A 24,872-nucleotide genomic window follows, 5' to 3' on the forward strand; every position below is an offset into this window, starting at 1 on the left:
AACTGCAACAAGAAATCGGCGAGATAATTGAAATGCTCCGGAGAGCGACAAGGCTCTACATTGACATTGCAACATTCGTTGGAGGCTGACATTTCTGCCATCCCAACATTTCGATATTGTACGTGCTATAAGGTATGCCAACTCTCTAAACTCTACTGTGCGCGTCTTACCGGACATGGTGATAAGCTCATCTTCACCCCAAAGTGAAGAATTATTGTTATGACTTGTGAATGCTCAAACGAAGGCATCAAACTTTACTGTCATCAATCTTAAAGCAATGAACACTCCTGATAGTCTGGCGGTTAACACTGTCTAACAGATAACCCAAGCACCTAGACTTATTCGACGAGTGGGAGAAACATGCTCAACGTCAGAGCGCTCAACAACCTCTTGAGCGAAAATGCAGACCACAAGCTCTTTATGCGCTGGTTGTAGGTGTAGAAATGTAATGTGCACGATATGTATATTTTTCACTGACAGCATGCCAGTATAATGACACCGAATGGGTCACTAATGGCATATACTCTGCCAGCAAACATGAAAGAACTCCGAGATCAAGTGGCTCTAGTATCAATTTCCTGGAAAGAGAATCTCGAGCGAAAAGACAGCGAGAACTTCGAGCCGCAGTACAGCCAGGACGGACCTAACGAACCCTTGAGGCGCATCGTCAGACCAGATGCTCTCGAGACACTCACGATTGAATTCGATAACCGAAATCTGATTGTCAAGTACCTGCAGTCGAAACTGCTCTTAGTGCTAGAGGGAGGCGTGCCACCCGGCAGGAGAAAGCCGCTGCACGTCACGGCCGAAGCACCGGGCGATGCGCGATATCCCCCTGGGGACCACAGCGACCACGTCAACGGCTCGATGAATGGCTCCGGCATGCTCAGCTCCTCATTAGGCTCGACGGCGTCGACCACGACGAGCCAGGCCAGCATCAGGAGGCTCAGCGTGCTGCACATACAGCGCAAGAAAACCGAGATCATGGCAGAGACGATCAAGGACGAGCTCCAGAGGTCGGGATTCGAGATGCCGGACGATCCGAACAACAAGTTCTTCTGATGCTACGGTCTTATAAAGCTGGTATAAAGGAGTTCTTGTCTTATTTTTCCGTCTTGTGTTTGAGTAGGGGGGAGCAGAAGGGCTATTGGGTGGCGACATTCACGCAAGACACTCTCACTGTTTGAAGTCGTCTGCACGTGAAGAGGCTGCTGCTGCCGACCTTGTGCTTTTTGGAGCTCGTCAGATTTCGTACTTTAGCGGGTTGGCATTGAGAGAATATGGGATTTTTGTATCAATACTGCATGGATCTGTTGCGCAGTACTCTTGAACCAGACCTTTTCATATGGGTCTGTCATCTCTATTGATATACTGGACACAGACGCTTGCAATCTGAGTTATATTGCTCGCTCAATGAGCTGCAATATGACTACCTACAGTACCTTAGCTTGTCTTGAGAGCTGTAATACGCACTCAGTACGTCAGTATGTTGTATGCGCACGGAGGTATATGTGAGATTAGCCGACCCTGAGCATATTTTATAACGATGATGGTCCGCGTCGCGAATAATGCGAGGTGCTTTAATAAAGAGAGCAGTGACGTCAGGAGGCTGGGCCCGACCTGTCGGCAGACGGCGGTGCCTGCAGGTGGTCAGCGACACCGAAACACTGCGGAGGTGATAGCTTTACCTTAGGTAGCAACCCTGCCATTCCTCTTCCACCTGTTACACCGAACCCCCAATCGCCATCTCCACCGACTCTACAACGCATCCAGACACAATGGCCCCTCCCGAAGACGGCCAGAACACGATCCCGCGCGTACGAGGCGAAGAGCGCCCGGACTTCTCCAAGCCTCTACCGCGAAAACCGCTCCCAAAGGAGCTGCAGGACACACTGGACAACGAAGAAAAGCTATGGGAAACGCTGTACGACGGCCAAGGCGGGGAGTCGACAGACTCGAATCTGCGTTATGCGGGTTACGCATCGCGAGTGCGCACGATTCTCGTGTCTGCGCAGCGCTACGTGGCGTACACGAGCGACATTGGCGAGTCGTTCCGGCCCGTCGCGCATCCGTATCTCGTCAAGGGCGCGTATGGCGTCTCGTGGGCCTATCTGGCGGGCGACGTGGCGTATGAAGGGTACAAGGCGCATTTGCGCAATCAGCGGATTCTGAACCCGGAGACTCCGGCGCCCGCGAATGGGTCGTTGGCGCCTGGCACTACGGGCGATAGTCATGGGTTGGCGACTACGGCTAAGATCCCGGCCATCGAGGATTATCGCTCTGTCATGGCGCAGAGAGCCTTGTTCCAGAGCGTGGCGAGTATGGGGTTGCCCGCTTTCACTATCCACAGTATCGTCAAGTACTCGGGCAAGGCGCTCAAGGACGTCAAGAACGTCAGGCTGAGGATGTATGGACCCATTGGAGTAAGCTTTTCTCTTTCTTTTCGGTGATAAAATGGAGCTCCATTGCTGACACTGCGATCTTCAGCTCGGTCTCGCTGCTGTGCCGGCTCTGCCGTTCATGTTCGATAAGCCGGTCGAGCACGCTGTCGAATGGATCTTTCACAAGGGCTTCGAGATGGTGGGCGGTCCGGAAGCTGTGGGCAACAGACCCGAGACGGGCAGGTCGCATCTCCTGCAGCAGGAGAACATCGCGGGCGCTCAGAAGGAGAAAGAGCTATAGAGGAGGACAGCGACAGAGGGAGGTCTGTCCAGTTCTGGCCAAAGGAAGGGTTCACATTCCACTCGAGACATCGTAGAATTGGCGCAACCGGCGAGGGGGCAATTTTGAGGCAGGGGGCGACTTCTGCCGCCACCGTTGCATTCGACAAGGTGTGTATTCGACTCATTCATGTTCATATATATAATCCACGACGATCAGGACACGCACTGTTACGTTATCAATGTACCAAAAACAAAATGAATACCGAAGATCCTCATATGATGAAATGTATTATTGCTTGTTGAACGCACGATCATGTCTGTCATTCATGCATCATCTATAAGCGGTGTTTCCATGTTGCACAAGTCATAGCGGGTAGTCGGGGAACGCCCTCTCGAGCGGTTCTCTCGCACTCTCCCAGGCAAGCCAGTCGCTCCTCGTAGTCCTATCAAGGAGTTAGGTCACATGCGTCCAGATCAAGAGGAGAAAACGATCATCATGTCATCAACGACAGAAAAGAAAAAAACTCACGGTAACAGCCCCATACCATTCACCTTCCAAATCCCCAACGCCAGCGCCAGACAATTACAAGCGATATAAACCAGCTTGACGCCCCAAAGCTGCTGCCTATTCGCCGGCGTCTCAAAGCGCGAGAAGACGTTCCCGATGTTGAAAATCGCCTGGATCGGGTTCTTGAACAGCATGGCGACCATCATGATGCTGAAGATCTGCAGGCTGTTGCCCGACATGTACATGCCGACCGCGCTCATGGGTAGCTGCTTCGCGGGCGCGATGGCGAGCTCCCAGGCTTTCTTCAGTTTCAGCGTGTCCATTTCTTCGGGCGTGGGGGGTTTGCGCTGCAGGGTTGGGGTCGTCGTGCTGCTGGATTTGATGTTGGATTTGGAGCCCTGCGTGTCGTGTTAGTGATGCGATTCACGTTGGTCTTTTCGTTTCGCTTGGTTGACAGGGGAGTATTGAATTGGAATGAAATGTAGATGCGAGGCGGATCATGTACCTTGGCGGACAGTGTGGTCGGCGCAGTGTAGCCTGGTGGCTCAGGCAACGACGAGTTCTTGGGCCTGACTGGGGGAGACTGGAGGTCTACAACCCATTGTGGCGTCGAGGACGGAGATGATGTTGACGATGTTGCCAATTCCATGATTGCTGTGAGCCGCTGCGGCGAGTATACGTTGTTGTATGTATGTGATATACCCTGTGATACTGTAATGGAAGGTAGGAGGTACGAGTCGGTCGGCGCTTGTGAACCCCCGAGCTGTTTGCGGGTTTGCGGTCGGCAGACTTGCCTTTCTGAGAACCCCCGAGATCTTTCGTCCATCACCTGTACAGAGTCCGGTAGGGTAACATGACGACGGACACGATCTGATTATTCAAGCGAGTTCATCTTGCTATTTGGCCATTCTCTCACTTGACCTGTCTCACGCATTACGGCGCACCCTTATCATTCAGACAGACTCCCAGAAACCCCTCTATTCTCCAAAGCCTACACACCTGCTTCCTCCTCCGCCATGACGACTCCCGGCGGCCCAGGTGGGCAAATGTACATAGCCAAACCGACTCCGTGAGTGCCACCCACTCCCACGCACAATCTTCCCTTCCCTTCCCTCCCTCCGTGTAGTCCAGAAAGAAAAAGAAGAACAACTTGTCCAGACCTATATGACCGTTTTTCGAACCCAATTCTGCAAACAGTCCCCAGCGCGGCAGCTTCCCTCTCGACCACGACGCCGAATGCCAACCCATCATGAAACAATACCTCCGGTGTCTGCGGCAGCACCGGGGCGTCAATGATGACGAGTGTAGGATGCTGAGCAAGAGTTATCTCGTTTGTCGTATGGATCGGTATGTTGTGGCTTGCTTGCTTTTCTTGCTTTTTCTTTTTGGGGAGTTTGGCTTGTTGACTTGTGCTCTATGCAGAAATCTCATGGCGCCTGATGAGATGAGGAATTTGGGGTACGGGGAAGATCAGAAACCCGCTGAGCCCGCTCCGGATGCTGCTGCTGCTGCTGCTGTTGCTGGTCATGCGAAAACGACGGCGCAGGCTAAGGCTGCTGAAGGGACGGGCGGACCCCGTTCTGCAGGGAGATAGAAGTGTTCGTCAGGCAGAGAGGATTGAGCACATAGAAAGACACGCAGTCAGATATGAACAGTTTTAGCGACAAGATGATCCAATTGTACTGTATCCCAGGGTATCCTAATAAACAAAGCAAAAGCCAAGAGTCGCCCGCGATCTATAGCTCATCCAGCAGTCTATCCCATTTCGCCTCCTCCTTCATATGCGCCTTTTCGTACGTCGGGTCCACAAGCTTCAACCCGGGCTTTGTCCTGTTATACTTCTCTCGATCCAACACGCCGACCTCGATGGCCAACTCGGCTCCCTTTTCTCTGAGTGCCTCGCCTTGCTCTACCAATTCCACGAGCAGATCCGACTTGCCCTGCCTGCGTCTCCAGACAACCAAAAGTATAATGAGCAGAACTAGCATGGAGAGTGACAACCAGCATATGCGCCATCTCTTATTCACGATCCGACGGCCCTCGACCTCCTTGCGCTGGACTCCCTCTAGCCTGCCTCTGCAGTCCTCTAAGCGCCCTTCTAGCACGGCAGCTCCCCTTTTACCCTTTTCGAGCCGCAGAACCAATTCTTCCACGGCCTTTTCCTGCGCACTAAAGCCCTGGAAACTGTCGAGTTTGGTGTTGACTTTCTGATTCGCCTGGTTGATCTCTCTGTGCCAGTCCCGCCTCGCCTCGGCTGCCTGGCCGGAGAGCTCCTGCAGCGAGGAGATGGTCGACCGAAGCGTGCCTAAACGCTCAAGTAGCGCGTAGTACGTGTCGTCCAGCTTGCGAGTCGCAGTGTGTGCGTCTCTGCTCAACGCATTCAGGGCCTCGGCGACTGCTTCCGCCCTTCGTTCGCGCCGTGCTCGTTCTTTGACAACGTCCGCGGGGCGGATGATGCGGGTGATCGGTTTAATGGCGTCGTGTTGAGGCTCGGCGTTATCTGCAGTCGGGGTTTCGTGCTTGTTTGGGTCCAGTTGTCCGTTGTGGCCGTGGTTGTGCTTGTCACTCGCGGCTTGTGATATCTGGCCGCTGTTGTTGTAGCTGTGTAGGTGGTTGCCTCGCCTCAGGGGGTTGTAGTTGTCAAAGGAAAAGGCATGTTGCAGGCCGACGGCATTCTGGATGGTGTCGCGGGTGTGGTGATGGCGGTGATGGCGACGATGGATGTTCCGGTGGTGATGGTGATGCGAGTCGGATTTATCTTCGTCGTTGCTGGGTTTGTTTGTGGTGGGTTTCCTGGTTGTCGTCGTCGCTGAAGTGCTGCCGTTATTACCGCCGCTTTCGACGTAGTTGTTTCGGCGGCTCGTGGTCAATTTGGGTAAATTGGTATGAGATCGTATCAAGCCTCGGTCCCGTATTCGATTTTCCATTTTGGTGAGGACCGGTATAGGCGAGAGGGAAATCCCCTGGTCTGGAAGGGGGGAAGGTGGAATCCACCCAAGTGTTATGCGATGACGTGGGGGCGGTTCGGATACGGAGACATCACGGTACTAGGGTTATTACCTTACTAGGTATCCTCCATCCTCCATGACATTGAGACAATAACTATAGCATTACCGTTATTATTGCAGATCGCAACTGCTAGAGACACCAGAAGCAGCAGAGAGAAAAAGAATAAGAAATAGGAATGCCTTCTTCGTCCAGTAGTATCCCACCGCAGAGATTACCCGCTCCTTCACTTTTCGTCGCACCTCCTTCCCAAAACGCATCCAATGTCGAGCTCAGCAAACAAATAACGTCCTCGTCGCATCCGTCGGCCAAGTCGAGATCAGACACTGCGACCATTCGCATAACGCCCTCGGCCGCCATCCCTGCACCGACGTCTCCCTTCTCGCCGTCCGATGTACACAAACAGCCAGGCGGAGGACTGCAGCCTCCGTCTCCAAACAAGAGTCGGCGCAGCGCCAACCAACGAGAGTCGGAGGCTTCAGAAAAGGACAAGGAGAGGGATTACAACAGCAGACTGAACAATGACTACCACTTCCCCCCTCCCCCGCCTATTCCCACGACAAACAAGAGCCGTAGCGACAGCAACAGCAGTTCCGTCGGTCTGTCCGCCTCACAACAGGGCCAGAACCGTCCTCGCCGCTCGACCGCCATCCTCGACGCCCACTGGGCTGCGCTACAGTCTACTCTATCAGACATCGAGCTCAGTGCCTCGGGAACCACCCACGTCTTTGGTCAGAACCATGCCGTGGCGCTCGAAGATCTCCGAAAAGCCCAAGTCGAACTCGCGCGCGCCTGGGGTCCTCGCGCCGGACCGGACGAGCAGGCGGGCGAGAGCGTCCCCGGTGTAGACAGAATGAGAAATGACACCAAGAGAGCGACGGCAGACGGGAACAAGACTGCAACGAACTCGGTCAATGGCGCTCCGGGCGTGAACAACAAGTCGGGCGACAACGACACCCTCACGAGTCGCACGAGTACCACTACTGCGACCTCAAATCGTCCAGCCACGAAGCAAGACAGTCCGGAAAAGAACAAACAACCGACGACGGCGTCGGCGAACATGAGCGTGGTCGACGGCGTCAGCACGAGAGAGGCAGATGCAGATCTCGATGCTGCAGAGCAGAGACGCAAAGAGAGTGATGCTTACTTCAAGAGAGTCAAGGGCGGCGTCGAGGAAGTCGTCCGGAAGCTCGAGAGCGTCAGCAGGGCCATGCGTGACGTCGAGATGGAGAGCAGAGAGATCTGGGGCGATGGCGGCAGTGAGGGGAGTACCGAGCTGGACAGCATAATGACTTGATTCTCATCCCAGCCAGCCCCGCTAGCAAAGGACTCACCCATCTATATAGGCAAGCTCACGAATGCAGCTTTATGACGAAATCCGGCACGAAATATACCTCCTTTGGATGCTTCACTTTGAAGACGAGCAAGCATATTACTTCAGAACTCGACATGATGCTTGTGTACGACTCATGCTTTTGAGAGCTATCTTGGCAATAATGCTTGCACTCGGTATCTCGATATCCTCTATTTGTTATATTATAGCTGGAAGGTGATTCACAGAAGAGCTGTGGCGCCCACCCGTCACCTTGGATAATCAATACCTGCGTGCGCCAGCCGGGCTTACTGCTTCTTCTTCGCATCCTCAGCACTCCTGACTTCCTTGACTTTGAAGATCCCGCTCTGATACGTCAGCTGCCACAAACACCACAGGTAACACAACACAAAGCCAGCAGTGCCCAGACACACATTACCAACCACCCAGAGATCAGGCATGCTAGCTGGCGGCGCTATCGCCCTCTGTCCAATATGCCACCAGACCCCACCCGCATAGAACAAGAGATGCACGAGCTTCACCACCATGCTCAAATGTTTCCCCTGCGCGCCGCCAAAGTACATGTCAAACGAGACAGGAGGCAAGCTCAGAAGATACGCCCACAACCCGACAAGCACGAGATAGGGAAGCGTGAGTTCGTCTCGTTCGAGCAGAGGATACATGGTCCATACTCCAAGCATGTTGGCGAATCCGACCCAGGCTCGGACCTCTGGCAACAGACCCGGTCCGGATCCTAGCAAGAGCGTCATCGGCAAGAGAGGAAGGAGGACGTTCTTCTCATGCACCTGATAAGACGCCAAGAAGAACCCCCATGCTGTAGTTGCGAAAGCCAGAGGGACAAGTTGTTTCTTGGGTTTGAGGAAGATCAAGATGCAGGGAGGCAAGATGAGAAGCGAAGTCAGGGCCAACGCGGCGCGGGAGACAAGAGTAGTGTCATATCGGTGCAGTTTGTGCAGACCTGAGGAGTGGACTGCGCACCAGATGTTGGCGACTTTATCTTCGAAAAGTCCGCGCGCAAAGGGAAAGATGCGGTGGATCGACTGTGCAAATTGCAGTAGCATGGGATAGTACCATGCTTTCTCGTTGGGTTCGATCGGCAAGTTGGTCAAGAGACTCGGGATCTCAATGTCCGATGCCAACGGGATGCTGCGGTATGCATCGTAGGCTACTCCCAAGAGAAAAGGTAGGTAGAGGACGGCGAATGAGACCAGAGTCGCAAGAGCGATGGCGACCAACCTGAGGATATCAATTCTTGGGAAGACGCAGATGCCGAGAAGGTATGCAAAGACGGCGGGCGCATAGAAGAGCGCCATCTGCTTGAAGCCTAGGGCAGCGACGAAGTAGGCGCAACTCCAGAGGTGACGGCCTGCGAGCATGCTCGAAATGCACGCCGTCACTAATCCCAACATGACTGTGTTGTACTGGAAATGTCCATGGTCGATCAGCATGGTAGCAGGCTGCATCAGTATGGCGGTCAGGGCGATTGTTTGATCCCATGTCGCCACACCCGTCAATCGACCCAGGCGTCGGAGACAGATTACGCAGGCCGGAACGTAGATTAGATATTCAGACACAAACACAGTCGCCCTCATAAACACCTTCAGACCTTGGCTTTCGAGTCCGCGAGATGCTCTCAGCTCCACCCAAGCCGGGTTGATAAAGTCGGCGCTGTACTGATATCAGTAACTGCGCGTAGGATCAAATTCCAAGAAAAGAAATGTCTCACACTTTACCCAGGACCCAACTGTGATAGGCGGTCAATGGTGGGTAATCTAAGCCCCACCACTGCAAGTCATGGAAGTACCAGTGGGATACTGGTAGTTGGGTGGTGACTTCTAGCCAATGTCGCTGCGCCTCATAATCCCCAAACATGGGAGGTTTGCCTTGGCCTATACGAATAAGCTTTGAAATTGGTTTGCAGGAAGTGACAACAATCACTTACCGGAGTATCCCCAGAAGCCAGTAGCCCATCTGAAGAGGCCTACTGCCATCAAGGTCAATGGCAACACCACCCATAGTGAAACCGTGCCTCTGGCTGGAAGCAAGAAAGCCACCAGGGGGAAAGCTGGCCACTGCGATTTGGTGTGAGGGTTTGTCAGAATCAATTCATTGTTGATTGCTGCGATAACGTGTCCATCTGCTCTCTTCTTCCTTGCTCTGTGAGAAGCAGCAGACATGGTTCGACTATTGTGGGACAGTATAGGCGGCTACCGTATGTATAAGGGCATACTGTGCTACAAGACATGCAATTAGGGTTAACAGGAAGGGGACAGAACTGTTTACCTGAACCCTACACGAGGTAGAGAGAGTGGGCTTGTACAAAGCAGGAGAAGCTGCATAAACAGCTGGACAATTACTTGTGCAGTGTTACAGCAGACGCGGTTCGACTGTTGACCAATTGGAGCCAACTTTATCCGAGCCAATGGGTCCACCGCTCGGCCATACTGCAACGAGCCCAGGAGCCGAGCGAGGAAGGGTACCTAGTGGACCCTGTGATTATTGTACGGCAAGCATAAGCGTGAACTCGCGCTCTTGCCCCTCCAACACTATTCCTGATAAAGAAGGTGAGTTTCAGCACAGGCAAGTGAAGTGCTGGTAAGCAGCAAAGCAGTCGACTCGTACTGTACAATATAGCAGCAGCAGTGGGAGCCTAGTCAGAGTCTCGTGTTCACAAAGTACAGTAGCTATTCGTAAAGAGAATACTATCAGAAGGAAAAAAAAATCCACTATCATCTCTCACGTCTCCCTCTACCCGCATGCAGACTGTTCCTCGTACCTTCTGCTTTACACGACGGGCTCCTTCCTATACTACCCTACGAAGCTGCTTTCCATCACCTGCTCTTTCCACAAGAAGCCGGCCCCACCACCGACCCCTCTTCCACAGACGGAGTCACACTTCTACCACTTCCACTTCTTCTTCTGCTCCTGTTTGGCCATACATCTGTAGACAACAAGCGTCGCCCACCATGGCTCCTCAACTCGATGCATACTTCAACCAGGTCGACAGCATGGCCGAGTCGTTCATCGACCGTCTGGCCAAGGCTGTCGCCATTCCCTCTGTGTCTGCTGATGACGACAAGAGAGGAGAGGTCGTCCGCGTATGTCCTATCCTCTCTGCTGCCTTAAAAAACACATAAAGGCTGACAAGGACGATGTTGAATACAGATGGGCAAGTTCCTAGAATCCGAGCTCAAGGCACTCGGCGCACACGTCGAGGCTCGTCCTTTGGGCAAACAACCCGGCAAGGAGCACCTAGATCTTCCTCCTGTCATCGTCGCTCGCTACGGAGAAGACAAGAACAAGCGCACCATTCTCGTCTACGGCCACTACGATGTTCAACCCGCACTGATGGAGGATGGCTGGGCCACGGAACCCTTCAAGCTCACCGTCGACGACAAGGGGCGCATGTACGGACGTGGCAGCACCGACGACAAGGGTCCTGTGCTCGGTTGGCTGAACGCCATCGAGGCTCACCAGAAGGCTGGTGTTGACTTCCCTGTCAACCTGCTCATGTGCTTCGAGGGTATGGAGGAGTATGGCAGTGAAGGCCTGGACGACTTCATCAACGCCGAGGCCAAGAAATTCTTCAAGGACGCCGATGCCGTGTGCATCAGCGACAACTACTGGCTGGGCACGGAGAAGCCCTGCCTGACATATGGACTCAGAGGATGCAACTACTACAGCATCGAGATCAGCGGTCCCGGCCAGGACTTGCACAGTGGCGTGTTCGGTGGCACCGCACAGGAGCCTATGACCGACCTCGTGCGCGTCATGGGAAGCCTTGTCGATACCCACGGAAGGATCCAGATCCCCGGTTTGATGGATCTCGTAGCCCCACTCACTGATGAGGAGAAGGAGCTGTACAAGGGTATTGCATTCACCATGGACAACCTCTACGAGTCACTCGGGAGCCAGACGGGCATCTACGACGACAAGGAGCGCACCCTCATGGCCCGCTGGCGATTCCCCTCGTTGTCTCTCCACGGCATCGAGGGCGCATTCTCTGCTCCCGGAGCCAAGACGGTGATCCCAGCCAAGGTGATTGGCAAGTTCAGTATCAGAACCGTCCCCAACATGGAGATCGCCGACGTCAACAAGCTCGTCTTTGACTATGTCAACAAGACTTTCGCTGCACTCGGCTCGAAGAACACATGCAAGGTGATTGAGCAGCACTCGGGCAAGTGGTGGGTGGCCTCACCCAAGCACTGGAACTTCACCGCTGCGGCCAAGGCCGTGGAGAAGGTGTGGAAGGTGCAGCCTGATCTGACTCGCGAGGGTGGCAGTATCCCCGTGACTTTGACCTTTGAGCAGGCCACTGGAAAGAATGTGTTGCTTCTGCCCATGGGAAGCAGCACGGATGCGGCGCACAGCATCAACGAGAAGCTGGATCGCAGGAACTACATTGAGGGAATCAAGCTCCTGGGTGCCTATCTACACTACGTTGCCGAGGAGCCCATGAAGGAGTCATAAGATCGGATAGGAAATGGATTGAATAGATAGTAAGAGATACCACCACGAATTTACACCACTTGCACGTAAAACTCTTTTGCTTTTCTCCTCTGGCATTCATTCATATTCCTATTTTGGTATCAGTTACAATAAATGTTGCTCACTGTATCTACACATGTCCGCTCTTTCGTCCTAGTCGATGCTGCAGCATACTGCACATACATGCGGGTCCCAGTTTCGACATGAGTACTCATAGATACAACCTAAGCAATAGAATATGTACAACCAGAATTGCTTTCGTATCACATGTCTAACATCCCATATGCTCCGTAATGCAATTTACCATGTCCCCTGCATGTGCAAGGACAGACCTCTTATCAGGTCTCCTTGGGCATCTCCATATTCAACCCGTTCTTCTCACCAACATTCAGCGCAACCAAGAACCTGCTGACGCAATTATACGTAGCGACCGTAGCCGTCATCTCCATAACGCCCGTCTCACCAAGCAGCGCCTTACACGACTCGAAAACGGCATCATCAACAACCACGCTCCGGGTCATCTGATCCGTAAGACAAAGCACCGCCCACTCGTCTTCGGCCAACTTCTCCACCTCTTCCTCACTCCTCTCTCGTCCACCAGAAGGCACGACGTCCGCCCTTCTCACGACGTCCAGAGCCGCTCTCGCAAGCCCGCCCTTGAGCGCCAGCGGCGCATGCGCATCCCACTCCCAGACAGCGCCGTTCAGGATCGCGATGCGCGAGACGGCCATCTCCATGAGCGCGGGCGAGAGCGACGTCTTGGAGCGGATGGCGCCGAGGAGCGTGTTCCACCCGTCGGCGATCGAGGGGTTGTGCAGCAGGGCGAGGTCGAGGGGGATCAGAGGCCGCGGTTTCCGCCGCTCGGAGATGCGGTTGTAGGTTGCTTTTGTTTCGGCGCTGGAGGTCTCTGGCGGGGTTGTGGGGGCGTAGGGAATGCGCATCTTTGTGGGTGCGGTTGGGGAGAGGTGGATGGAGCGGCGGTGGTGGGGTTGGAGGGGCAAGTGTGGTTGTGCGGTCCGTAGTGCTCTTGGGTAGTACTTTGGTCGTCGAAGGAGGAATGAGGGAACTGACTGGACTCGAGAGCGGAGAGTCAGAGGGTGTATATGCGATAGAGACCCGCTCATCATTGCCGAAGGTGGGGTAATCGAGGTGGCCAGCACACGAGTGGTAACGATGTGGAACAATTCCGGTACGTCACGAGGGAAGAATGCAGTGTTGGTCAACTAGGTACCTTATACACAATGTCGTGCACTCGGCACTGAGGATCTCAAGGTTGTCAGTATCGAAGATATAGCGACAGGGATCGCAAAGAGTCTCGTCAAATCTTCGTTTATGGTATACATCTCGTTGTGCAAATTCGCCTGTATCATGTAAAAGCAATAGCTATGAAAAGGAGAAAAGAGAAAGACGAAAAGTCATCGAGAAATCATTAAACCCGAACGGAGGCCCCACATGAGGAGCCAGTATGGTATACCCAAACAGTCTCTCCGAATCAACGCCATAAAATCTATGCCTTTAAAATGTAGACCCTTTGCCTGCTTTGTCAAACGGTATCTGAATTGCGTCTCTTCTTCCATCATTGACCATTTGTATTTGAATTGGTAATGGTACTCTTCGTGGGCTTCGTGGGCGCGGCTCTCATTCTGAATGCTTTGTCTGCACATGGTCGAGTCAGCGGTGCGTCTTCAAAGAGTGTGTGAGAAATATCCAATATGCTTGCCTTGGTGTCGTACTTTGTACAATAGACCAACCATGACCTCGACTTCGCTCACAGCAGCAGCATTGAAGTTTTTCCTGACGGCTAGGGCCAGCGAGTCTTTGCCAACCTTGCGCTTGCTCTTCTTTCGACACATGGTCGGCGATTGTCTGCCAATGCCAGGATTGGTGAGGAGGTATTGGTTGCGCTGGTTGCTGAAGGCCGAAGGGGTGGCCATATGATGGCTCTGACGGTAGGCATGTAGAAGAGGTAGGGGTTCGCTGGACCAGGTGAACTGCGTATGCGACTCGTTGTCAGAAAGGGCCATGGACTGATCAGAAACAATAGATACGGCACATACAGCATTTCCACCCACTTGCTGAGCGGCGGCCGCAACAGCGGCGCTGGTAGCAGCAGCGGCCGCGTCACTAGCATTCACAGCATCTCTGAGAAGGCTGCTCCCTCCATTCGTCTGGGCCGCTTGCCTCTTGCCTCTGACGCCACTGCTACTCGTCTGCTTGGGGTGCGTGCTGCTCGAGCCTTCGCTCCTCGAGTCTTGGTCTTCCTTGACCACACGGGATCCTTTCGGCGGCATGGTGTAAACGGTACGCGGTGAGTGCAGACAACAGGGCGAGAGAGACGGAGAAGAAGAGAAAGGTGGGAGTGTCAACGGACAAGTCGTTACATGTCCCTCAGATGACAAGCCGTGCGGGGAGTGTCACGGCGAGTGTTACTGTGACTCCGTCTCGTCCAAGGAAACAGATCTGCGCGCGGTCGTCGGTCTTTGAGTTTGGTGGATCTCAGGACACGGGACGGGGCAATGACGAATGCAAGCGAGGTCAGGATAGGGATACTTGTATCAATTCATGGGAAACCCCGAGAGAACGTGATCGTCGCCGAATGATTATTGGCGAAGAATCAAAGCACATAAGCAAAGGCAGTGGCAGAGGCACAAAGGCACAAAAGAAGCAGGAACTCGACAAATCAAACCAATCCAAGGCCACACAACCCGCGTGATTGATTGTGCCTTTCACTCCTTTGGAAGGCGCGCGACAGGTCCGCACAAAAATCGCCCTCGCAACGTCATTTCAAGGGTTCACTTCCGCTCCACTGCGTCCGCCGGGTGGCTTGTGCGCCAAAGTAAAATACAGGTACCGTGAGAACTGTATTATTGCGGCTGCGGCTAACGGGACCGGGGCTGCTCGACACTGCTTCCATAAAATATACCATGCCACCTTCCACCCAGGAGCTCGAGGGGTTCACTTGTTGGCTACTTGACGTTCGTGCGCTCTGGCCCGGCGGTAAGATCCAAGATGCTGTCAGTACAACATACATACCAATCTATGGTCACTGGCAAATCGGTATCTGACTGATAAAAGGCCGCCGATGTCCTGGAGCTGTTGTCACCCGAAGAGCGAGAGACATGTCTGCGTAAGATGTTCATTGCCGACGCCCGCATGTCTCTCGGCTCTGCACTTCTAAAAAGGTTGTTCATTTCGAGATCACTCGGTATTCCTTGGAAACAAGTCAAAATAGCACGTAAGGGTGATCCAACCCATGGAAAGCCTGCGGCACTGTCACCTGATGGTAGCTTTGCACCGATCGACTTCAATGTATCCCATCAGGCTGGTCTAGTGGCGCTTGTCGGCTGCAGAACAGGCCAAGCTAGAGAACAAACCACGGATGGTTTGACACAAGTTGGGGTTGACATTGTGTGTGTCAACGAGAGAGACGACTATCGCACTATTGATCAAGAAGGCTTTGATGGCTGGATCGACATCTACGAGGAAGTTTTCTCCGAAGAGGAACGGTGGGATATGAAGTTCAAGATCGATTCTCTGACTCTTCTCGATGGTCGAACACTCACTGGCGAACAAATCGGCCGTAACGATCGCTGCGTGCACCGGCACCGTGACTTGACCGTCAGGTTGCCCTCTGGTCAGACGGAGACCTTCACTAGTGACATTTTAATTGATGCTAAGCTCCGCCGATTCTATACCTTCTTCTGCTACAAGGAGGCTTACATCAAGCTCGCTGGTGAGGCTTTACTAGCTCCCTGGCTGAAGCAATTGGAGTTCCACAACGTTAAAAGCCCAGAGCCTGGTACTGTTGCTAGATGCTCTACTCACGGTGTCTGGGGAGAGAAGGTCGACGATGTCGAGGTTAGTCTGCATGGCAAGACAGTCAGTGACGTTCGCATGTCCATACAGGCCTTCGAAGAATCTTTTATGATCGCAACAGCAGTGCGTGGACCGTCACTCTCCCAATTGCCGTCCTTCACAGGGTTGCATCTGGAACATGACATCCTCCCCTACACTACGAAAGAGTATGCGTTATGATGTGGCTCTTTGGCTATCGCAAGGCCTAGATAGCTGGACCCCTTGCACGTGCAAGGTGTCCATAGGATTTAAATGCGTACAAGGGTTTAGCGCCTCCTGTCTATCAGATAAACCAACAGAATTTAATTTCACTGTTCTTTCATTTTCACAGAGGGTTCTAAGTCAGGTGTGAATATATCTCTGGAAATGGTTACGCGGCTGGACTTCGGTTGACCCCACAAAATGGTCAATCGCCATATACTGTACGAACTGCTTTGTTACCAGAACAAGCCCAATATCGAATATCAAACGCCACCACCTCTAGAAGCACCAATTTACGATTCCACATCATAATAATACCCATGCAATAGCATTGGCTCTCAGCCTAATAACAGAACAAGGAAATCTGCAAAATCTGGTTCTACAGTAGATTGTTTCTCACGTGTATCAAAAGACAAGGTCGGTTTTGAAAAACCATGACTTCCTCCACTCAACCACAACCAAAATCCATCTTGAAAAAGACACAACTCCCTTTGCCTGATGTATCTCCTAATATTCCGAAACCGACTTCGGATGTCGAGAAGAGAAGACTAGCGATCGCAGTCGAGCAAGCACGGCTTATTCAAGAGCAAAAAGATGTCCTGGCAACAGTCCTTAACTCAATCGAAGAGTTGTCCGACTATCCAGCCGCCTCTTCTCCGACAGACCAAGAGATCCAGAGGTTCCTCACTTTAGTCATGCAATTTCAACCGTCAGACTACGACGCTCTGATAGAAGAGCGTCACGTGAATGGTCGATGCGGGTATACTCTGTGTGCTGCACCGCCTCGAGCTACTGATCGCAATCGCCCCTGGCTTCGAGCCAAAGGTTCCGAGAACTGGTGCACCGATGCCTGCGCCAAACGCGCTCTCTATATCAGAGCCCAGCTCGACGAAACCCCTGCATGGGAAAGGCGAGGCGGTATAGGTCCAGCCATAGTCTTGTACGACGAGCGCAAACTCGCCGCTTCCGCCACAGCCAAGGCAGCTTCAGACCAGAGACGCACCGAACAGCGGAATTTGGCCCTCGAGCGCGGTGAGGGCAAAGTCGCTGCTTTCAAGATCGAGGGAGTCATGATCACAGAGATTTTGGAGAAGACGACGACCGGCTCAGACGCCAAACCTCCTTTTCTGACACCTGCTGAAAACGAGGTCCATAATCTGATCGAGGGCTATCAAACTAAAGGCACGACGGTCGCGAACGGCGTCAAGCTGGACGATGACGAAGACGATGATGAAGAAGATACGGATCTACTACCATTCTGCCCACCGCGCTATCAACACTTGGGGTAGTTTCTAGATACTGCTCGTGAATCACTTAGATCAAAGATAATTCTGGTGACACAAGAGATCCGACGTACAGTATCATGGGGATCAAGGATGGAAGGCGCAAGGCACGAGCCTAGTAGAAAATATTGGCAGTATTCCTATGACCTTTGAGTGAATGTTGTAATTCATCGAATGTCTTTGCTCGTCGATCAATTCTAGCCATGGCAAACCTCTCGTGCCACGATCAAGGACTTTCCGACTATCCCCTGTTTTGAGTGCTGCACCAGGTTTCTCTACATTCGTCACCCTTTTCTACACCTTCATCTCAATTTGTGTCCTAATTTCCCGTCTGGTATCAAGGAACCAATTTCCAAAAAGGCGAGTGATGTCTGGCTCTGGGACGAGCGACTGACGCCCATTGCTTGGCGGCCCCTCGTGGCACTCACACTGTACCTGTTCTGACTTTCTTGCCGAACCATCGACTCCCTAAAGTCAACCACATCACTTACAATGGCAGCTAATTACTGGGACTCTACTCAAGCGCGTTTTTGGACGTTCACCAAAGATGGACTCGGTGAGATTCGAGAAGCATTAAGCAATACGAACAGAGCCCTTGTTACGAAGCACCCACTTCCAGATCCGCGTTTACTTAGCATCTATTTCCAACAGCGTAGGTGTAATGAAAATATTGAAAGGCAAGATAAGCTGATTGTTCTTTCATAGAAATCACTAAACTTGCGCGACGTATGAATCTGAGGCAACAGCCTATTGCGACAGCTCAGATTTATATCCGTCGATTCTACACCAAGGTGGAGATCCGGAGAACTAATCCGTACGCTATCATGACTACTGCAGTATATCTTGCCTCGAAGATGGAAGAATCGCCTGTACATATTCGATTCGTACTTGGTGAAGCAGCACGCCAATGGCCAGGTGAGCTCGGGACATCGCCAAGAATGCTTCTGTGATACTGCAGCTAACTCCCTACTAGAACTAGGATTTAATGATATATCTAAAATTGGCGAATGCGAGTTCCATATGATCAGTGTTCTCTCCGCCCGTCTGATTATCCATCATCCATACCGTACTCTATCTGACTTGAGCTTCGCTTTCCCTCTGACGACAGAGGAGAGTGCTTTGGCTCACTCTATCATAAACGATCATTACAATACTGATCTACCCTTACTATACCCGCCTCACATAATAGCGGTAACAGCAATCTTTCTTTCGGTGGTCTTAAAACCAGCTCAGTCTGGCCTGCAAGCACACGCCGCGGCAACGAGCTCCAGCAACCTTCAGGTGGCACTTCAGCAAGGTTTGAGTGCTATAGGAGGTACCAAATCTGCAAGCAGCAAAATCACGCGTCTGGTCGAATGGCTGGCTGAAAGCAAGATTGATATGGAAGCTGTCATCGTCACGACCCAAGAACTCATCAGTTTGTACGAAATCTGGGAGAGCTACAACGAACGTCTCTGCAGGGATGCCATTTCAGCCTTCATGAAGGACAGTATGAACAAATGAGAGGGCTTCTAATGACCCCAAATCATTATGGTTTGATGTTGACGACGCATCACTGTCATCTCGGGATCAAATCTCATGCAATCGGATCTAGTGCGTGCAGACTACAGCACTTCTGTCGCACAGCGGCATTCTAGTGTAAGCATGTATCAGCCGTCGAGCGAAGACCGACTGGCGCTTCGGGATCAGGGATCGTGAGTTGGTCGGCCCCTGCATCAAACATCCTGCTCAAAACGAGCACATCTGCTTGCGTGGACCCTTTGAACCCACGCAACCGGCGAGTGCTCGCAAAGACGGCAGCGGTACTCGATAACCAGCTGTTACTTCCTCCTCAACACTCGACTTTAACAAGTCAATTCAGGACATATGTCCTACCCTACACGACCTAGATGCACCAAGAAGCGCGACGCTTGTTGAGGCGGACTTCAGCTTGTCCTGGAGATGGATCAAGTCTGGTCGATAGGTGATGCTTCTGTAGGTCAACCTTGACGAGTTCCTGGTAACGATAGGAGATGTGCTTAACGTAGGCATGTTGGATGGAGGCCCGGATGATGCGTGCAAGGTAATGTTACCAGCTGGCAGCAGCAGCATGTATCGAGGCTGACGGAACGACAAGGGAGATGCCTCGTCCTGTGCGGTAGCTGTGGCTGAATGATGATGACGACTGAACGGAAGGTCTTGGTCAGCATCATCTTTTCTCCGCAACCGCCCACCAGTTGTCTTTGTCGTAGCCGCTTTCAACAATGATACCACCTGCAGCCTCGACATCCTGATTTAATTCCCACTCGCGGTATAGATGATAATATCGGTGGAAAGTCTTATCAGGTATCGGCTCCGACAGCTGCTGCGCATCTTGAGCGGAATTGTCCGCATCCTTTGCTGCTCGATTCTTCTTGGCCTTGGCTACCTTTGGCTGAGGCTGTCGCAGCACCCAAGGCACCATGACATCCTGATCATCGCCTTTGTCCCAAGCCCTCCTGCTGTCCTTTTGCTCAAGCGCCCAGACATAGACCAATGCCCTACCACCAGACACCAGCGTATCCAACACATGCTTAACGCCCTGTATCCTCCTCTCAGGCGTAGACAAATGATGCATGACAGCGATACTGATGGCAAAGTCGAACCTTGCGAGCGGATGCGGCAGGTCAAAAAGATCGGCGACGACAGCAGCGTGAGGCTGATGCGCAGCAGCGAACTTTGTGAGATTCGGCGATCGATCGCTGCCGACGATGAAGACAGACGGGTTCACGGTGAGGTATTTGCCGTTGCCGCAGCCAATGTCCAGACCGATGGAGCCGGGCGGTAGTTCTTTCAGGAAGCGCTCTATTACTGGCCATGGCTATATGCATCTCAGTAACATGTGCGACCATGGTGGAATAGATTGAAGATGTGAAATTTAGATAGAGTGGAATCGCACCTTGTATCGCGTTGCGGAAAAGTGAGTCGCTATCTGCTCGTACACCTCGTGCACATGCTGGCTCTCGTATTCTTCTCCTCTTTGGCCTTCCTCCATTCTTTTTTCTTTTTCAAATGCCGTGTGTCTCGACTGCTTATAATTTCGAGTGGAACATGAATGACACAAAACTTATGCGGCTCTGTGGGGAATAGATCCATCGACGTCAAGTCCGTGCGTTGGCTCGCTATAGGTATCACTTTTCTGTGGACATTCTTTCGTCTCCTGTGTCTGGAGTGTTTGAGACAAAGGTAGGATTTCTCTCTGCAGATGACAAGTACATGACTCGCTTGGTAAAAAAGCCATGTGAGCCCATCTCGGTTACGCTGGTCAGATCATACGATTATCTAGTCATGGCATCAAAAGGGCCTAGCACATGGAAGTGCACTCCGAGGTGTCAGTTCCAATACTTTATACAAAGTATACAACATCTAGGTCAAAATGGCCCTGCCCCCAGATCTCAAAGCTTAGACCTGCCGAGCACGCTACCACCATCAATAACAATATGCGCACCATTCAGGTGACTAGACGCCCTGGAACACAAATACACGACCGTCCCAGCAATATCCTCCGCCTTGCCCAGACGTTTGTTCGGGTTGGCCTGCGCAAGGGCATCAGTGCCTCCCGTCAACGCCATCAGACCATTAGCCATCTTGGTGGGGAAGAAGCCCGGAGCGATACTGTTGCAGAGGATACCTCGGGGCCCGAGTTCGACGGCTAGGTTTCGTGTGAGATGCAACGCGGCGGCTTTGGATGCGCTGTAGCCTGGCGTTGCGTTGTCGCCCATTGAACCGACGCCGATGCCTGCGATTGAGGCCGTTACGATGACGCGCGAGGGGTCGGCGAGGGATGCCTTCTTTTGCAGCAAGGGGGCGAATCTGTACGCGGTCAAATCAGCGAATGGGCTGGTAGTTGTATCTCGAGTGTGCATTGCTTACTTCTGGATGCAGTAGAAGACGCTGTTGACATTCAGATCCATGACCTTTGCGAATGCTTCTGCGGGGTGTTTATCGAAGGGTGCGCCCCAAGTGGCACCGGCGTTGGCGAACAGAATGTCTACATGATCTGTATGCTTCTCGACTTCGGACACCAGTCTCTCGATCTCGGAGACTTTGGAGATGTCTGCGGGGACGGAGACGGCTTTGCCAGATATGCCTGGTAGGTTATTGAGCGCTGCACAGGCCTCTTCGCATGCTGATCCTTTGCGGGACGAGATGAAGACCTTGGAGCATCCGGCTTGCAATAGGCTGTCGTTTGAATCGTAAGTCAACGAGTTTGCCCGAGGACTTTTGTGACGAAACAAGAACTGGGCGCCTACCCTGATGCGGCATGTAGTCCTAATCCTCTAGATCCTCCTGTGACAACAGCAACTTTCCCTGCCAGAGAGAAGATTGACCTGAAGTCTTCCAATTTGACATCAACTGCAGCCGACATTTTGGATATTCGAGTATATGGCTGGATGGTAGTGTAGTTATGTGTATACTTCTGGAGAGACGATAGAGTAGTTCTCAAAATATAATTGTCAGAAACAGATATGTAAGGTCGCACTGGTTAGGTATGCAACCGCGGTCCAAGAACGCTGTGGGGTAGAATGGTAGCTCTGGAACGAGATGCCGAGGCAGTGGGGGATGTTTGTGGGGCGTGCTACTTAGCAACTAGCCTCAGGGCACAAATTGCGGAGATTATGGAGGTAAATATCTATGGATATAATTACATTATTGGGGCGTTTGATAAAGCACCCGTGGAACTGCCAGCTATATTCTCCTTGCATGGCACAGATAGTGGCTGTACATGCACTCGGGGTGGACAACTCTATGGCCGACTCGACATGACATGGGAGCACTTTGCCAAGGACCTGAGTACCTTCTAGTAGCTTATGGGAAGCTTGATGAGCTACACTGTAGTGATGACAAGCGGATTCCTGCTGGTAGACATATCCTGGCAGGCACTTTTCAAAGTGCCTGCCGCATGTAGACTAGGTATCCATGCCTTCAATCCTTCCTGGCTTTCAAGACCTTGCGTCTCTGGGCCATCATATGCGTGTACAGAATGTACGACCCTAGACAGAAAATGTCAATATTGCCCTCGCCTCACTGTACCGATAAATACCACTTACCAGGAATGTAAATGAACGAGATAGTCTTGATGGCATATCCATAGGCCAGATTCCAGCTCTGCGCGGGTGCGATTGCCTTGTACATGAGCCAGCACTCGCTGCTGATGCCGAGTGGGTACAGCACGAAGAAAGTGTTGTAGCGCAACCACATGAGTCTGTCAGGCACATCACCGAACCACAGCATGCATGCGAAGAAGCTGTATCTGATGACTTCAGTGACGCTCCAAGCAAACAACATCGACGAGTAGACGGGCGAGAAGGCGGTGGTGTTGGGGAAGCGGTCGACGATGCCCCAGACGAGGACGAAGCGTGAGGCCACTTGCATTACAGTGGTCATCAGGGGTGCGCGAACAAGCCCTATTTTACATGTCGCACGATGTTAGCTGTCAAGTACTCGATTGTGTTTTTGCTGAATCGTGCTCCCATTAGGAGTAAATAGCCACGTACCAACCGCAGCGTGCAGGACCTCTAGCGCAGCCAATGTCTGCGTCCACTTTGCGAATTCTCCGACCCCAAGGTAGACATTACTACCGCTGAATCCATGGATCAAGCCCACCATCAAGACACGTCCTAGTACCGTCGACCATAGAATTGCTGACACGAAGTTATAGGCGATGAGGTAGTATTTCTTGGCCGCGGATGGGCTTTCTTTGGATCTGGGTCTGCGCGTGGCTTGAGCATCCCGTGAGTCTGCCATTATTGCGGAGATGTGAGGGTAGAGGTTGTATCGAGGGAGCTTCTAGATGAAGAGGCCAATGGCTCAGACTTTGACGTCGTCGTTGAAGAAATCGGTCGCAGCTCATCAAAGGTAAAGAGTTCTAGAATCAAGTTGTCTTCGAGGTGTCATTTCGATTAGATAAGATCAAAAGGATCTCGGGAGTCGGAGAAGGGAGTGGAGCTTGGCAGCAAGTGAATTCGGAAGGTTCGAGTGGCTCCTGCACCCTTCGGCGTCCTTGGAGGGTCTTGGTTTGTTGATTTGATGATGATGCTGCGTCAGCAATCGTCTGCCTGGACGAGGGCGGCGAACCACATTCACGGTATACCTTAGTAAAATGACTCTGAAGTGAATCAACGCACAAGGGGGCGATGACTGTTACGGTATAGTCGATTACATAGTCGTCGCCTTTAGACATATACATCTTATTTAATCCTTTGCCACGCCCTGCTCTCTCCCACCATGTCTACACCAAATACCAATAATTCCACCCCGAAGACGACAGAGAGCAGCTATACAGAAATGTCCGTGGGCGATGTAGATGCGATCGGGAGCCACTGCCAGATGGCTTTTTGCCGGCAATTGGATTTCCTTCCTTTCAAGTGCGAGAGCTGCAAAGGGTGAGTGACTAGTAATTCTTCAATGTATTTGCTATTGCGTATCTAACTCTTTCTCTCCAGACAATTCTGTCTCGACCACCGATCAGAAACAGCGCATTCCTGCAGCAACGCAGGCGCATGGGCGCGCGCTCGAGCAGAGAAAGCGCGAGCACCCTCAGGCAGCTCGACCCCGTCCTCGAAACCAAATGTCCTGACCCACGAACAACAATGCTCTGATCCGGCTTGCAAGACGCTGATCAACACCCCGCTAGTCATCGGTATCCACTGCCAGCAATGCAACCGGTCGTACTGTCTAAAGCACCGCCTGAGAGAAGACCACGCATGCGACAAGCTCGTGCCCATCGGCGCCCGCACGCAGACGCAAAAGGAGAAAGGCTTCGCGGCATTAGAGAAGTTGCGCGCTTGGGGCGCATCCAAGCAGAAGGCTCTGACGACCAAGACGGCGACATCCAAGACCCCTTCGCTTGCCGTCGCGCGGGTGCAGGCTACTGCGCAGCTGAAGAAGACGGCTAAAGGCGACGACAAGATTGCGGCGGAGAAACGTGTCTATTTGCATGTCGAAGCCGAAGCGTCCACCACAACGGCCAAGTTACCCAGCGGCGCCTTCTTCTACAGCGCTGAATGGAGCGTCGGCCGGGTGCTCGATGCAGCCGCCAAGTCGCTGCAGATCCAAAATGTCAATAACAGAGTCGAGGGCGAAGAGGACAAGCTCAGGGTATTCCATGTCGAAGGTGGGCGCCTGCTGGAATTCTCGGAGAAGCTGGGCAAGGCTGTGCAGACGGGAAACACCATTGTTCTACTACGCGGCGTTGGACCTGCTGTACCGGATTTGTTGCAGTAGAGGCTGCTTTTCCTCATGCCGCATATATCGCGGATACCGTTTCCCTTTTGGTACCAGGTCGAACATGACATGTCATGTCATCTTTTTTAATACTATCGATGATGCATAGCGATGGCGTTGGCATTTAGTTTGTTCTTGCTGTTTAGCAAAGCCTTTATCTTCTGTCAATCTCAATAGACATTTCTCTTCTCTTCAATGTTTCATCTTCCCAGACTCGGCCCTTGGTATTATGCTGTGAACGTCTTGGTCCCCATGCCCGCTCCTTTGCACTCCAGCCCAATCCGTCCATC

The 24,872-nt window shown here is 52.4% G+C and overlaps 16 protein-coding genes across 16 annotated transcripts; 8 read left to right on the top strand and 8 right to left on the bottom strand.

Annotated features, from left to right (window-relative positions):
- Positions 1–360: 360 nt before the first annotated feature.
- AAFC00_000347 (uncharacterized protein) lies at positions 361–1,062 on the top strand (the record flags this gene model as incomplete). Its single annotated transcript, XM_069343108.1, has 2 exons — positions 361–431; positions 489–1,062. The coding sequence occupies 2 exons, from the start codon at positions 361–363 to the stop codon at positions 1,060–1,062; spliced, it is 645 nt and encodes a 214-aa protein (XP_069200168.1).
- Positions 1,063–1,778: 716 nt separating this feature from the next.
- AAFC00_000348 (uncharacterized protein) lies at positions 1,779–2,682 on the top strand (the record flags this gene model as incomplete). Its single annotated transcript, XM_069343121.1, has 2 exons — positions 1,779–2,423; positions 2,488–2,682. 2 exons carry the CDS (start codon positions 1,779–1,781, stop codon positions 2,680–2,682), a joined length of 840 nt encoding a protein of 279 aa, XP_069200169.1.
- A 345-nt stretch (positions 2,683–3,027) lies between these two features.
- On the bottom strand, positions 3,028–3,820 carry AAFC00_000349 (uncharacterized protein; the record flags this gene model as incomplete). The annotated part of the gene is made up of 3 exons (XM_069343130.1): positions 3,028–3,106; positions 3,193–3,569; positions 3,677–3,820. The coding sequence occupies 3 exons, from the start codon at positions 3,818–3,820 to the stop codon at positions 3,028–3,030; spliced, it is 600 nt and encodes a 199-aa protein (XP_069200170.1).
- A 367-nt stretch (positions 3,821–4,187) lies between these two features.
- Positions 4,188–4,765, top strand: AAFC00_000350 (uncharacterized protein; the record flags this gene model as incomplete). The annotated part of the gene is made up of 3 exons (XM_069343144.1): positions 4,188–4,240; positions 4,369–4,518; positions 4,594–4,765. The coding sequence occupies 3 exons, from the start codon at positions 4,188–4,190 to the stop codon at positions 4,763–4,765; spliced, it is 375 nt and encodes a 124-aa protein (XP_069200171.1).
- Positions 4,766–4,907: 142 nt separating this feature from the next.
- AAFC00_000351 (uncharacterized protein) lies at positions 4,908–6,098 on the bottom strand (the record flags this gene model as incomplete). Its single annotated transcript, XM_069343154.1, has 1 exon — positions 4,908–6,098. The coding sequence occupies one exon, from the start codon at positions 6,096–6,098 to the stop codon at positions 4,908–4,910; it is 1,191 nt and encodes a 396-aa protein (XP_069200172.1).
- Positions 6,099–7,797: 1,699 nt separating this feature from the next.
- AAFC00_000352 (uncharacterized protein) lies at positions 7,798–9,687 on the bottom strand (the record flags this gene model as incomplete). Its single annotated transcript, XM_069343176.1, has 3 exons — positions 7,798–9,178; positions 9,237–9,399; positions 9,453–9,687. The coding sequence occupies 3 exons, from the start codon at positions 9,685–9,687 to the stop codon at positions 7,798–7,800; spliced, it is 1,779 nt and encodes a 592-aa protein (XP_069200173.1).
- A 789-nt stretch (positions 9,688–10,476) lies between these two features.
- On the top strand, positions 10,477–11,980 carry AAFC00_000353 (uncharacterized protein; the record flags this gene model as incomplete). Its single annotated transcript, XM_069343186.1, has 2 exons — positions 10,477–10,608; positions 10,676–11,980. The coding sequence occupies 2 exons, from the start codon at positions 10,477–10,479 to the stop codon at positions 11,978–11,980; spliced, it is 1,437 nt and encodes a 478-aa protein (XP_069200174.1).
- Positions 11,981–12,336: 356 nt separating this feature from the next.
- On the bottom strand, positions 12,337–12,939 carry AAFC00_000354 (uncharacterized protein; the record flags this gene model as incomplete). Its single annotated transcript, XM_069343197.1, has 1 exon — positions 12,337–12,939. The coding sequence occupies one exon, from the start codon at positions 12,937–12,939 to the stop codon at positions 12,337–12,339; it is 603 nt and encodes a 200-aa protein (XP_069200175.1).
- A 635-nt stretch (positions 12,940–13,574) lies between these two features.
- On the bottom strand, positions 13,575–14,289 carry AAFC00_000355 (uncharacterized protein; the record flags this gene model as incomplete). The annotated part of the gene is made up of 3 exons (XM_069343210.1): positions 13,575–13,654; positions 13,719–13,989; positions 14,056–14,289. The coding sequence occupies 3 exons, from the start codon at positions 14,287–14,289 to the stop codon at positions 13,575–13,577; spliced, it is 585 nt and encodes a 194-aa protein (XP_069200176.1).
- A 633-nt stretch (positions 14,290–14,922) lies between these two features.
- On the top strand, positions 14,923–16,033 carry AAFC00_000356 (uncharacterized protein; the record flags this gene model as incomplete). The annotated part of the gene is made up of 2 exons (XM_069343222.1): positions 14,923–15,012; positions 15,074–16,033. The coding sequence occupies 2 exons, from the start codon at positions 14,923–14,925 to the stop codon at positions 16,031–16,033; spliced, it is 1,050 nt and encodes a 349-aa protein (XP_069200177.1).
- A 455-nt stretch (positions 16,034–16,488) lies between these two features.
- Positions 16,489–17,343, top strand: AAFC00_000357 (uncharacterized protein; the record flags this gene model as incomplete). The annotated part of the gene is made up of 1 exon (XM_069343234.1): positions 16,489–17,343. The coding sequence occupies one exon, from the start codon at positions 16,489–16,491 to the stop codon at positions 17,341–17,343; it is 855 nt and encodes a 284-aa protein (XP_069200178.1).
- A 486-nt stretch (positions 17,344–17,829) lies between these two features.
- Positions 17,830–18,840, top strand: AAFC00_000358 (uncharacterized protein; the record flags this gene model as incomplete). Its single annotated transcript, XM_069343247.1, has 3 exons — positions 17,830–17,989; positions 18,043–18,252; positions 18,311–18,840. 3 exons carry the CDS (start codon positions 17,830–17,832, stop codon positions 18,838–18,840), a joined length of 900 nt encoding a protein of 299 aa, XP_069200179.1.
- A 685-nt stretch (positions 18,841–19,525) lies between these two features.
- Positions 19,526–20,350, bottom strand: AAFC00_000359 (uncharacterized protein; the record flags this gene model as incomplete). Its single annotated transcript, XM_069343259.1, has 2 exons — positions 19,526–20,176; positions 20,255–20,350. 2 exons carry the CDS (start codon positions 20,348–20,350, stop codon positions 19,526–19,528), a joined length of 747 nt encoding a protein of 248 aa, XP_069200180.1.
- Positions 20,351–20,750: 400 nt separating this feature from the next.
- AAFC00_000360 (uncharacterized protein) lies at positions 20,751–21,724 on the bottom strand (the record flags this gene model as incomplete). Its single annotated transcript, XM_069343270.1, has 3 exons — positions 20,751–21,168; positions 21,229–21,537; positions 21,609–21,724. The coding sequence occupies 3 exons, from the start codon at positions 21,722–21,724 to the stop codon at positions 20,751–20,753; spliced, it is 843 nt and encodes a 280-aa protein (XP_069200181.1).
- A 557-nt stretch (positions 21,725–22,281) lies between these two features.
- On the bottom strand, positions 22,282–23,103 carry AAFC00_000361 (uncharacterized protein; the record flags this gene model as incomplete). Its single annotated transcript, XM_069343281.1, has 3 exons — positions 22,282–22,349; positions 22,407–22,763; positions 22,854–23,103. 3 exons carry the CDS (start codon positions 23,101–23,103, stop codon positions 22,282–22,284), a joined length of 675 nt encoding a protein of 224 aa, XP_069200182.1.
- Positions 23,104–23,583: 480 nt separating this feature from the next.
- Positions 23,584–24,582, top strand: AAFC00_000362 (uncharacterized protein; the record flags this gene model as incomplete). The annotated part of the gene is made up of 2 exons (XM_069343293.1): positions 23,584–23,741; positions 23,802–24,582. 2 exons carry the CDS (start codon positions 23,584–23,586, stop codon positions 24,580–24,582), a joined length of 939 nt encoding a protein of 312 aa, XP_069200183.1.
- Between the last annotated feature and the right edge of the window lie 290 nt (positions 24,583–24,872).

Source organism: Neodothiora populina (assembly GCF_041146345.1).
Source record: "Neodothiora populina strain CPC 39397 chromosome Unknown canker_contig_11, whole genome shotgun sequence".
NCBI classification, from domain to species: Eukaryota; Fungi; Ascomycota; class Dothideomycetes; order Dothideales; family Dothioraceae; genus Neodothiora; species Neodothiora populina.